This window comes from Orycteropus afer, unplaced genomic scaffold (assembly GCF_000298275.1).
Source record: "Orycteropus afer afer isolate SDZICR_OR568_19922 unplaced genomic scaffold, OryAfe1.0 scaffold00169, whole genome shotgun sequence".
NCBI classification, from domain to species: Eukaryota; Metazoa; Chordata; class Mammalia; order Tubulidentata; family Orycteropodidae; genus Orycteropus; species Orycteropus afer.
In genome coordinates, this window is record NW_006921756.1 from 1283563 (window position 1) to 1297028 (window position 13466).

General features: G+C 39.9%; 1 protein-coding gene across 1 annotated transcript in view; it reads left to right on the top strand.

Moving 5' to 3' along the window:
* The window catches only part of MAST2 (microtubule associated serine/threonine kinase 2), a 394690-nt gene that overhangs the window by 210402 nt on the left and 170822 nt on the right, over positions 1-13466 (top strand). The window contains exon 4 of the mRNA XM_007946677.2: positions 7387-7418. Within this exon, the coding sequence (XP_007944868.1) occupies positions 7387-7418 (32 nt within the window). The remainder of the gene's footprint in view (positions 1-7386; positions 7419-13466) is intronic.

The window sequence follows — 13466 nt, forward strand, 5'->3', positions numbered from 1 at the left end:
TTTTTTTTTTTTTGTCATTTTGTTCTTGTATTTTTTTCCAAAATTCTTCTAGGGTTTTGTCTGTGTTTTCTTTATCTGTCTCTCAATCCTTTGAAGATACCTAAATATAATTCTTTTGAATTGCTTATCAGGTAATTTCAGTGTTGCTTCTTCCTCAGGGATGTGTTTTGGGTCTGTATCCTGCTTCCTTGTTTCTACCACTTCATTTTGCTTCTTTGTGTGGACTGTGATGGTCTGTTGTCTCTGAGACATTGTAACGTTGTTGTATTTAGATCTCTGTTAACTGTTTGTGAAGAGTAGCTAGCATGAGTCTGGCTCTTCTTGGTGGTTGTCTGTAGTAGGCTCGTTAGTGTAAAAGGAGGTCGTGACTCTCACTTAGTAAGTGAAGCTGTAGGTGGTGTGGGTGTTGTGTTGTATGGGGACTGTTGCTGTCTCCCACTCAGTTTGACAAAATTAACAATTGAATAATCATCAAGAAAATGAATACAAATGGACAAAAAGCTCACTGTGTAATCACACAGGAACAGTAACCAAAAAAGGAGAAGACAAAAAACAAAAACAAACCAAAATAAAAAACACCACAACATCTGAGGAGAGGGCAATAAAAGAAAAAAGTAGAGAAGGAGAATAATGAAGGAAAAAACGGGAAACGCACACACACACACACACACACACACAAAGGAACAGGGTTACCCACAAGAAGGCAAAAAAAGAAAAAAAAAAAAAAATTGGGACCAGGAACAGGGAAAGAAAAAAAGCTGAAAACTAGAACCTGGGAAGGGGAGAATAAAGAATGATAATAAGAAAGACAAAAGTAATAATAGTAGTGGTTTTAAAACAGACTAAAACAAAAGAAAAAAGAAAAGTCTGAACAAGGCGGGACAGGGGACCCAGGCTCCCTCGGTGCACACGGACTGGGGTGGAATTCCTGTCATCCTAGAAGGTGGGTGGGAATGAGGGATGGCTTTCCCTCCTCCATTCACCAAGAGGGTGTTAGATATAAGAGTAACAAGGAAAATGTCACACCTTATCAGTAGTCTGAGAGTCCGGGATGTCTTTGCGGTTCCCAGCACGTGGAGCCTGTTTTTAAGTCCCTGGAGTCTGGGAGAACGCTGTCACTTTAAATATCCAAAATGGTCAAGCCACTTGTAAACATTCAAAATGGCAGCACCCTCAGGGCAGGCAAAAGTCCACAGCTCATTCCGCCTTCCTCTTCGCTGCTGCTTTGCCTTTTATTCCCCAGCCACCAGAGCAGTCCTCCGTGCAGTTCTTGGCTAGCAGGGCCGATTTTTAGGTTAATTTTTAGGTCCTACCACCACTCGGCAACATCCAGGCTGTCTGCACCGTCAGGATCGCTGCCAGACCGCAGCTCTGTATGTCTTCTTTTTTAGTATTTTGATGCAAATTCTTCTGCTAGTTGGAATTTAGTCCACTTCTATATCCTTCCCTTCAAGGTTCAGGGGTCCAGGATTATATTCTGTATCTGTGTTAATTGGTTCCCCTTTTCTTTGTTGAAGAGGGTCTGTGCAGTCTTTCTGCCTATTCTGCCATCTTACCAGAGCTCCTGTTTGCTTTTTTTTCTTTTTTTTAAAATTTTTATTGTGATTTTGCTGCAGATTTAGAAAGTAGATTAATTTACTCTTAATATTTCATGTACATTTGATTTCACTGCCCCTATTATGGTCCCCAACCATAAAAAGCTTTCCTCCCCTTTCCTCCCTGTGACTCCTTTTTCCCTGTGTGCTTCTTGTCTATGCATTCCTGTCTATCCAGCTTTCCCTCTATGTGAATGCTACCCCTCTGATGTCTCGTGGCTGATTGATCTAAGGGGTGCATCTCCCTGGGGTAGGTGTTCTACTTGTAAGTCTTTCTGCTGTTGAGCTGATAGCCAATCCATGGAAGTGAGTCCATTTCCAGGACTGAAGGATAATCCAAGGCCATAGTCTTTGGATTCTACCAGTCTCTGTTCGACCAGTAATTCTGGTCATTTTTGTGTTTTTGAATTTTCTTCCACATTTTTTCTCCCAGTCTACTCAGGATCTCCAATTCTGATTCCTTTCCAAGTGGTTGACAATAGTAGCTAGGCATCATCTTGTTCTTCTGGTCTCAGGGTTGTGAAATGCTCATGTCCTTGTGGTCCATCATAACTTTGGGCTAATTATTTCCAAATGACCTTGATTTTCTCCACTCTCTTTGCTCCATACAGAGAGGAGAACAATAATTGCATCTTAGATGGCCGTTCAAAAGCTTTTAAGACCCCAGTCACTACTCACTAAAGTAGGCTGTAGAACAAGAAGTTTATGTTGTGCCAATTGAGCGTGATAACCCCCAAGACTATGGTTCTGAGACCGCAAGCCTAGTGAATTCTCTCTCCCAGGGTGTTTGGTTGTCTCTGAGAAGCTACTCAAACCTTGTTCTCTGTAAATATTTGTTTTGAAGTGTTCCTTTCAGTTCTTTTGGATATATACTTTACGTAAGAGTCAAATTACTTGGTCGTGTTGTCATTCTGTATTTAACTTTTTAAGGAACCGCCAGTTTTGTACTGCGCTGTACCATTTTACATTTCCACCAGCAACTGTCATAGGTTCCAGTTGCTCCCTTATTCTCCCCAATACCTGTTAAACCAGAAGGTTTTTGTAATAATAGCCATCCTAGCCACTCCTTGGAAGGAAGGTTGGGCAATCCTACTTTTGTAGTGATACCGCCTCGGAAACTCAAGGAGCAGTCACTATGAGTCGGGACCGACTCTACGGCACATAACAACTACAAGAACACAGTGGCTATAACAGTGGACTCAAATATAACAGCAACTGTGAGGATGGTGCAGGACTGGGCAGTGTTTCATTCTGTTGTACATAGAGTCACTATGAGTCCGAACTGACTCAGTGGCACTTAACAACAACAGCAGTGAGTAATGACATTAATCTTTTCACATGAGCCTTGAGTATTTTATACCATGCAGAGATGCCCTACTAGTGCCATTGTTGTTGTTGTTATTATTTGCCATCGAGTCGGCCCCGACTCATAGCTACCCCTCCTTGGGTTTCTGAGGCAGTATCACTACGGAAGTAGGAATGCCCAACCTTCCTTCTGAGGAGTGGCTGGTGGGTTTGAACCGCCAGCCTTCTGGTTAGCAGTCAGGTGCCTTAGGCCCTATGCTACCAGAGCTCCTTACTAGTGCCATTAAGCTGTGTCTTTACTCTTCCTCAGACACATATGAGAAAAACACATTTATCATTTGTGTCACAGTTTATAAAGTACTTTCATTCATATATATATATAATTTATTTTTATTGTGATTTGGTTCAAAGTTTACAGAACAAATTCATTTTCCATACAGCAGCTCACATACACTTTGTCTCATGACATTGACGTTCATATATATTAAGGTGCTCTGGTGGTACAGTGGTTAAGGTATTTGGCTGCTAACCGAAAGGTCAGTGGTTCGAACCACTAGCTGCTCTGCAGAAGATAGATGAAGCAATCTGCTTCTGTAAATTATTACAGTCTTGGAACCCACTGGGGGTTGCTATGAATTTGAATAGGAGCTCTGGTAGCATGGTGCCTAAGGCACTTGACTGCTAACCAGAAGGCTGGTGGTTCAAACCCACCAGCCACTCCTCAGAAGGAAAATTGGGCAATCTACTTCCATAGTGATTCCACCTTGGAAACCCATGGCGGGGTCGCTATGAGTTGGGTCTTACTCAACAGCACATAACAACAATGTAAATACTTTATCATGTTGTTGAGGTGACACTCTGTGAATTTAATAGAACAAGCAAATGGTCAAGAAAAGTTTTTTTCCCAGGAGGTTTGTTAGAGCTCATAGGATTACAATAGCTACATATATATAGGTTTTCCTCTTAGCTCTTGACCTCAAGATAGACTTATACTAAAATGTGAATAAACCAAAAAACCAAACTCATTGCCATAGAGTCAGATCTCTATGGTGACTCCTCCTTGAGTTTCCAGGGCAGTATCACTGTGGAAGTAGATTGCCCCATCTTCTTTCCAAGGAGTGGCTGGTGGGTTTCAACCACCAGCCTTTTGGTTAGCAGTCAAATGCCTTAGGCACTATACCACCAGAGCTCCTAAAATGTGAGTAAGTGGAGCTAAAACACCATAGTGCCCAGTGTAGCAGTAATGGCAAATTTGGTACACAAGAAAGGCATCTTGGTGCATCCCAGCAGGTATATTTGTTGCCAGAGCTGGGCAAGTGATTTTATTTGGAGACAGTGGCCCTTTTAAGGCCAGTTAGTAAATGTTATTAAAATAGATTACCTGCTAGGTAATGTTCTCTCTTGAAGCATTCTTTCTGACTCTCCCTGGAAAAGCTACAAACTAGAAGGCTCTATCAGTAAATAATATAAGTGATAACAGTATATTCTTTCCCCAGTAAAGTTTCTTTAGCTGACCTAATTGTAATTGACAGTTATCCTCACTTCAACTCCATATGGGACAAGAGGAGCCTATTGTGAGCAGTATAATGATGATAATGATTATGTTGTTGTTAGGTGCTGTTGAGTTGGTTCCAACTTATAGTGACCCTGTGTACAACCAAATGAAATGCTGCCTGGTCTTGCACCATCCTCACAATCTTTGCTATGTTTGAGCCCATTATTGCAGCCTGTGTCAGTCAGTCAACAAGATTGAGGGTCTTCCCCTTTTTCACTTACCATCTCTCTACCTCATCAAGCATGATCTCTTTCTCCAGGGACTGGTCCTTTTCAATAACATGACCAAACTACAAGAGACTAAGTCTGGCCATTCTTGCTTCTAAGGACCATTCCGGTGTACTTCTTCCAAGACATGTATGTTGTTCTTCTGGCAGTCTGTGGTGTTTTCAGTGTTGTTTGGCAGCACCACAATTCAAATGCATCAGTTCTTCTTTGCTGTCCCTTATTCATTGTCCAGCTTTCACATACATATGAGGCAATTGAAAATACCATGGCTTGGGTTGGGCACAGTTTAGTTTTCAAATACAATGTTGTTGTTGTTGTTGTTATGTGCCGTCGAGTTGGCCCCGACTCATAGCGACCCCTCCTTGGGTTTCCGAGACAGTATCACTACGGAAGTAGGATTTCCCAACTTTCCTTCCGAGGAGTGGCTGGTGGGTTTGAACCGCCAGCCTTCTGGTTAGCAGTCAAGTGCTTTAGCCACTATGCGTATTTAAAAAGGCAAGGAAAAGTGATACAGGCAGAAGGGACAGTATATATGAAAACCTAATGATTAGAGAGAACATGGAATGTTTAGCCATTTCAAGACCAATTATTTTCTACTTTGAATTTTTTTTGTTGAAACCATGTGTTTTCAGAAATGGAAGACATTTTATGTGAAATGAAAAAAATTGTTTTGCCATAATATGGATTTTGATATAATTAATAGGATGCATATGTCCTGAGGGGTCTGTGGTGCAAAGGTTGGTGGGTGAGGCCTTGTTTCTTCAGATTCATGCAGTTATATAGGCTCCTACCAGATGACACCGTGCACTGAAAGTGGATAGCAGCTTCGCATTAAATCCCAGAGGCTGTATGTCCCATGAATCACAAAAGGATTAAGAGACTAAAACCCCAGTACTCAAAACTCCAAATCACTGTCATCGAGTTAATTCTAACTCATAGAGACCCCCATTGAGTTTCTGAGGTGGTAAATCTTTACAGAAGTAGATTGACCCATCTTCCTTCTGTGGAGTGGCTGGTGGCTTTGAACCACCAGCCTTCTGGTTAGCAGTCAGATGCCTTAGGCAGTATGCCACCAGAGCTCCTTTAAAGCCCAGTAAGACTGGAGAATCATGCAAATAATGCTGAGGAGGAAGGCAGCATAAGCCAGGTAATATCCTGTAGGCTACAGAAAGGTTTTTAGACTGTATCCATTGAGGTGTTTAAAGTAGACGGGACCCAATCCAGTCTGTATTTTAAAAACATCTTTTTGACGGCAGTGTTTGTTTTGTTAGGAGCTCTGGTGGTGTAGTGCCTAAGGCATTTGACTGCTAACCAGAAGGTTGGCGGTTCAAACCCACCAGCCTCTCCTTGGAAGGAAGGTTGGCAATCTACTTCTGTAGTGATAACTACCTGGGAAACCCAAGGAGGACTTGCTATGAGTCAGATCTGACTAGATGGTAGTAAGTTTTTTTCCTGAGTTTGGTTAAACTCATAAGGTATTGCCTGAAAACAAGCAGTAATTACATGATACTGATATAATATTTAAAAATTAAGGGAAACAAAACACAATTAAAGGGGGAGACCAATTAGGAGGATGTTACAGAATGATGGTAGCTTGAACTAGGGGGCATGGCAGTGTTTCTAATGGCAGTTGGTTAGAAGTGTTAGGAGTTTGGGAGACAAGTCTGAGAAGGAGAACTCGTTTTATGAAGTCTTGGAGAGGAAGGATAAATTGGTACCACCATTTTTGGGAGTGATTTGGAATATGTTATCCTTTATGTATGACTCAGCATTTCCACATTTAAATATGTGCTTCCAAGAAACTTTTTATACATGTGTATGAGGAACAAGTACAAGAATGTTTGTAGGCACTTTAAAAAAGCCTGAAAAGCAAATTAAATTTCCATTAACTGAAGAATGGATAAATAAGTATTGGTGTATTTATAGATTGGACCATTGTGCTTAAGATTAATGAACTTAAGTTAAGCGCATCTACATAGATGAGTCTCTCAATTATGTTGACTGAAAAAGCAAGTCAGAGATAAATACATATACTATGAAATATGTATAATAGCAAAACAGTACTAATAATTATTTATGAATATATGTGTAATAAGACATAAAGACATATATAGGAAAGATAAACAACAAATTCAAAATAGTTGTTAAGTAGGGATTGGACTTAAAATATTTGGAGAGCAAATCACGGGGACCCTAGCTGTTATTATAAGTTATTTTTTCCTCATGTCAATGATGTGTATATTCATCTTTTTGCTATATTATTTTCTATATTTCTTTATATAAAATAATTTATAATTACAAAAAAATACATCACATTTCATTCCTTTCCTATCCCTGACCCTAATGATATGAATCCTGTACTATTCTTCAGCAGTAAATGTTTAGCCCCACATGCCTGAAATGTACACTGGGGAGATGGTAAATCTAGTGGAGAAAATGTTACAAGTATTCTATGAGGTATTTCTTTTGGGATGGAAGAATAAGAGGTGGTGGTTGACCTGACTTATCTTTATTTCACTAAAACTTAAGAGGCAAAGGAAAAGATTATCATTTAGAAATACTTAGTCTTCACCATTATTAAGATAATGCTGTAACAACAACATGTAACAACAACAACATAATTCTTCTAGGTTATTTAGTGCAACCTTCAGGACTCAGATGGGTCTTTATTTCTATCTGAACTGTGTTTTTATTTTGTTTTCAGAAGGAGTTGAGCCTTCCGAGAAGAGGCAGTTTGTAAGTAGATGTGGATGACTGTTATCATTATGACTGTGATTATGATTATTGTCCCATCTTGGGGACTGTGCTCAGTCTCACTTGGAAGAAATCCATCTAAGAGTGGTTTGGGGTTGCTTTTTTTTTTTGCAGACTTATATCTGGGCCTGTGAAGCCCACAGGCTTCCCTTCCTTGTCTCAATTTTGCCTGGCATTTTGGGAATATTTCTACTTAAATATTCTTCAGAGTCTAGTATTTGTATTTTGGGATTTACTGAGTTTTACTAGATTCAGGCTTTTTGAACATGTTGAAACTGAGACTCTTGGCATCTGCATTTATCCCATAACATGGTACTAGGAAGAGGCCGACTTTTCTGGTAAGTTGGGGCAAGAGCAGCTGTGTTTGTGGACTAAGTTGAAATAGTTTTCTTTCACCCATTTGTTCTATTCTGATGTCAGGGCTTAATGATGAGTAATTTTTATTCCTAGATTTTAATTTCTTATATTTACTTGGCCTGCTTTTTCTCTAAGAATTCTGTTGGGGCAGTATTGCAGATTTGGCTAATCAGAATTACCTGGAATGTTTGTTAAAATGCAGAGTCTAAACTTAATGAATTAGAATTTCATGTCAGGGCCCAAGAACCTGTATTTTACACACCTGCACCCACATCCACCATGATTTTGCTATGAAGCCAAATTTGGGTAATATTAAGGAAATCAGATAATGATAAAACATATCTTTGAGACATGACCATAAGAGATATAATTAGGGAGGGACACAAAACAGTATCTATTTCTTAAGTATCCACAGGTGTTAATTTTATTCATTATATTTTACATTGTGTGTGTGTGTGGAGTTAATGTATAAACACACGCTAATTCTATTACTGTCATTTTAGGATTTTGTTTCATAAATGTGTTCTAGTGATGAAATTGTCCTCTGAGATGTGTAAAGCTTTTTTGACTGGTTTATAAAAGCTCATTGTGGTTAGTATAAAGAGAGTTGAGCTATCAGTCAGAACACTTCTAGAGCCCAGCCTTGGCTGTATCACTTAACTGTTTCTTGTTTGTTTGTTTTTAAACAAATCACTTATCTCCCTAAACCTCAGTTGCTTTATCTATAAAATGAAGATCATGATACTTGCTTTTCCTTCTTTATAAAGCTACTAGAAGGATCACTTAATATATATAATAGTGCTTCATTAGTTACAGTTTTATTCTATAGTATGTAATTTTTAGAGTTCTTTTAAATGTTGGGTTTATAAGAACAATACAAAATAAATGATATTTGGTAATTTTGGACACCTTCAATTGTTTTGTTTTTCTATGTAATATGGTAATTAAGATAAAATGGAGAGGAATTCAGAGGGATACTAGAGCATATGTGATACCTAGGCATTATATGAAATACACACTTAATAAATGATCCCTCCAATATCTCCAAATTAGTAAGTGGCAGTATCGCATAGAAATGAGGAGTTTTGGCTTGAAGAGTCAGGGAGACTGGGGTTTGAATCTATTTACTAGATTTTTTCCTTTGGTAATAAGTCAAGTTAATTTTGTTCATTTGTTCTTGTTTTCATTCATTTGTTCAAATCTAGCCATCCATCCATCCATAGTATATTTATTTCTGTTCTGTGCGGATACTACTGAAGATACTGGAGATACAGTGGTGAATAAAGCAGACAAAGTTCTGCTTTCATTGAGCTGCCATCTTATTCAGGAGAGACAAATACATCTATAGAGTGTCATATTAAGAAAAATAAAGCCAAATGTGACCAGTGTCACAAAACAAAATGTGTATGAACTGTTGAATATAAAACGAATGTACTCTGTAAAATTTCACCTACTTCACAATGAAAAGCTGGAAAAGAAAAGAAAAAGACAAGCCAGATAACAGACATAAAGGTATCTCTGTGTGGCCCAGAGGTTGAAATTTTAAACTGGGTTGTCTAGGAATTTCTCATTAAGGTAACATTTGAGCAGAGACCAGAGGGAGTTATATGTATTGGGGCAAGAATATCTCAGGATACAGCTTGTGCCAAGGTCCAGAGGCAGAAACATGCTTGGTATGTTGGATGACAGCAAGATGGCCAAGGTGGCTGTTGGTGAGTGAACAAAGTTGTTGGGGAGGGGGTGGGAAGTCTGGGGTAGAGGCAAAGTATGGGATAGGGACTGGATTATGTAGTGCCTTGTAGGCTAAAGAAAGGACTTTATAGTTTATACTGAACAGGATAAAAAGTCAATGGATAATTTTAAGCAGTAAAATAATTCAATCTGTATTAACTTGTGGAGTTTTAGGGCAATTTTTTATTGCAATATAATTCACTATTTAAAAGTATACATACAATTCGGTGTTTTTTAGTATATTCACAATAACCAGTATCCCATTCCAGAACATTTTCAGTACCCCAAAAAGAAATAGTGTACTTGTTAGCAGTCATTTCCCACTGCTCCTAACCTCTGGCAACTGCTAATCCACTTTCTGTCTCAATGGATTTTCCTGTTCGGGACATTTCATGTAAATGGAATCATACAATATGTGGCCTATTGTATCTGACTTCTTTCACTTAGCATAATGTTTTCAAGATTTAACTGTGTTTGTGGTGAAATGAGTTCCTTTATGTGGCCTTTTGTTTTAGTTTTTTGGGAAAATGAGAGATTTTCTCCTCTAAGCCGGGAGGAGTTACTTTTGCCCTAGTTTTCTATTAGGGAGGTTTTGTTACTTTGTCCAGGTTGATTAACATTTCCTGGGTAAACTATAAACAACTTGATGGACTGATACTTTTTGTCAGGCTCTGGGTTGCAGCCTGCCCTGGTGCACCTTGTTAGGGATTGGTCAACATGCTTTGCAAATGAAGTGACTATAGGCCATGCAAATAAAATGACCATAGCCTACCATGTAAATGGCACTGATATCTGTGGCATATTGAGAGGGGATTGGCCAGTTCATGGGCCTGGTGGGAGGGCCATGCCTTGAAATTGCCCAGGCATTTGGTTGTATATGCAGCAAACCCCCAGAGGTTGGCAGACAGAGAGGGAAGAAAGGTACAGAAAGAAGAAAAGAGAAGAAAAGCAAGAAGGGAGAAGCAACAGAGAGAGAGGATGTGAGGAACCTCCTAAAAGGGCTGTAACGCTGGTCAAAGTCTGTAACACTGAAGACAGTGGGAAACCTGGAATGCCCTGAAGCATAGCTGGTGACAAAAGGCCTGGACAGGGCCATACAGTAGAGTCAGTGGTAATAGCAGTAAGAGAGCTGAAAAACTGCTACACTAGTATGAGCTGTGTGAGCAAACAGTAGAGAGGCTGATGACAGAGAGGCCGAAAGCAGAGAGGCTTGTCCTGAGGGGACTGAGAGGAGACCTATTTAGAGGACTGAGAGAAGGCCTGTCCTCAGGGGGCTGAGAAGAGGCCTGTCCTGAGGGGATTGAGAAGAGACCTGCGCAACTGAGAGTGGGCATGCATCGCAGAGAAGGGTCTGCTTGCTTGGTATAATTGAGAGGGGCTGAGAGAGCTGTCTTGCACTGAAGGAGGGATGTGCTGTCTGCTTCTAGGGAGGCTTCCCGACTTTGTCTACATGTTTCCTGATCCTGATCCTGAGTTGTAGCCTGTTACTTCCTGTGGTAATTAAGTTTGTGTGTCAACTTGGCTGGGCCTGGTTGAGTGGCTGCGCAGCTGAATGTACTATTATTCCCCATGATGAGAGTAATAATCAGCTCCATAGTGGAATCTACTGTGAGCAGCTGAGTAGCTTGCCTTAGGGATGTGGTCTGTTTCCTGTGTATGAGAAGCCTTGGGGAACAGTCTCTAGCTTATGACATGCTCAAACCCTGCATGTAGCTGTGTCGTTGTTCAGCAGCCTGCCATGCTCTGCCAACCTTGGGACTTTCAATGGACTTGAATTAATGGCCTGCTGTGTGGTTTGGTAACATTGGAACTGTGCCTTTTTACTTGTCAGCCTTGGGCTTGTCAGCCTTAGCAGCCAGCAACTGAGTGAAGAAAAGCCTTCAGCTTCAGTGGGCTAGGAACAGGAGGCAGAGCTAAAGCCCCAGGTTGAGGGGCTTTCACGCAGCCCCTAGAGCCTGGCACTTTGAACTTGGTCTTAATGCTTCCAAACTGTAAGAGAATAAACTCCTGTTTCTTCAAGCCATACCATTTGTGTTATTATATTCTTGTCAGTGGTACTAGGTAACCAGAACACTTCCTGATCCTAAGTTGTGCACTGTTACTTCCCTAAGTATGGTTTGTGAGTTCTGTGTGGCCCTTGCAATGAATTATCGAACCCAGAAGAGAAGTAGAGTCCCATGGGAGGGATGGCTGGTTTCAGAATTTTTTTTTTTTTTTAAAGGTTGGGAGTGGCAGTATATATGACCTCCATGTCATAGGAATCAGCTTTGAGCTGTTCTTGATTATCATTATCTCCCCTGAAGTTAGACAGGTTCTGTTAGTACTACTAGAATTTTACATTGTTGTAGCATCTATCAGTACTTCATTTCTTTTTATGGTTGAATAAAATCACATTGTACACCACATTTTTGTTTCTCTTTTCAGTTGATGAACATTTTGTTGTTTTTATATTTGGCTATTATGAATAATGCTGCTATGAATATTTGTGTACAAGTTTTTGTCAAACATCTTTTTTTTCAGTTCTTTAGTTTGTATAACTTAGGAATTGAATTGCTGGGTCATATAGTAATTCTATGTTTTAGTTTTTGAGAAACTACCAGACTGTTTCCAGAGTGGCTGCATCAGTTTACGTGCCCACTTGCATTGTATGAGGGTTCTGTTTTCGCCACATCTTTGCCACTACTTACTTTCCTTTTTGGGAGCTCTGGTAGCATAGTGCCTAAGGCACTTGACTGCTAACCAGGAGGCTGGCGGTTCAAACCCACCAGCCACTCCTCGGAAGGAAGGTTGGGCAGTCCTACTTCCGTAGTGATAACTGCCTCGGAAACCCAAGCAGGGGTCGCTAGGAGTTGGGGCCGACTCGGTGGCAAACAACAACAACAGTTTCCTTTTTCTTTTTTTTCTAATGGTCAACCTAATAAGTGTGAAGTGGCATCTCATTGTGGTTTTTATTTGTATGGTTTTGGTAGTGGGTAATTATGTGCTTCTGTTCATGTGCTTATTGGCCATTTGTGTATGTCTGTTAGAGAAATGTCTTCAAATCTTTTGCCCACTTTAAAAGTTAGATTACTTGTCTTTTTATTACTTAGTTGTAAGTTTTTAAAAAAATATTGTAGATTCAAGACCATTATCAGAGACATGATTTGCAAATAATTTTTCCTATCCTATGTGTTGTCTTTTCATTTTCTTGATAGTGTCCTTTGTTGGACAGAGTTTTTAGTTTTCATGAAGTCTAATTTATTTACATTTTCTTTGGTTGCTTGTGCTTTTTGTGTCACATCTAAGTAACTGTTGCCTAATCTAAGGTCATGACAATTTACGCCTATGTTTTCTTCTAAGAATTTAATAGTTTTAACTTTTACATTTAAGTTTTTGGTCCATTATGAGTTAATTTTCGTATAAGGTGTGCGATTAGGGTCCACATTAATTCTTTGACATGTGAATATCTTATTGTCCCAGCATCATTTGTTGAAAAGACTCCTCTTTGCCCATTGAATGGTGGTCTTAGGTTTTAACAAGATTAATTTGGCTGCCAAACTGTAGGGAGGGTAGGGGAGAAAGCAGAGAGGAAAGTTAGGAAAGTTATGTTATTGTAATGACAATAACCATGTAAGATGGTATCTGTGGTGGTTTTGTTTGTATGTCAACTTGGCTAGGCCTGGTTGAGTGGCTGGGCAGCTGGATGTAGTATTCCACATGATGAAACTGGTAATCAACTCTATGGTGGAATCTACTGGAGCCAGCTGAGTAGCTTCCTTTGGGTATGTGATCTGCTTCCTGTATTTAAGCAGAAGCCTTTGGGAATGGTCTGTAGCTTATGGCACGTGTGGACCCTGCATGTAGCCATGTCGTTGCTCAGCAACCTGCTATGCTCTGCCGACCTTGGGACTTACAATGGACTTAAGTTAATGGCCTGCCGTGTGGTTTGGTAACATCGGAACT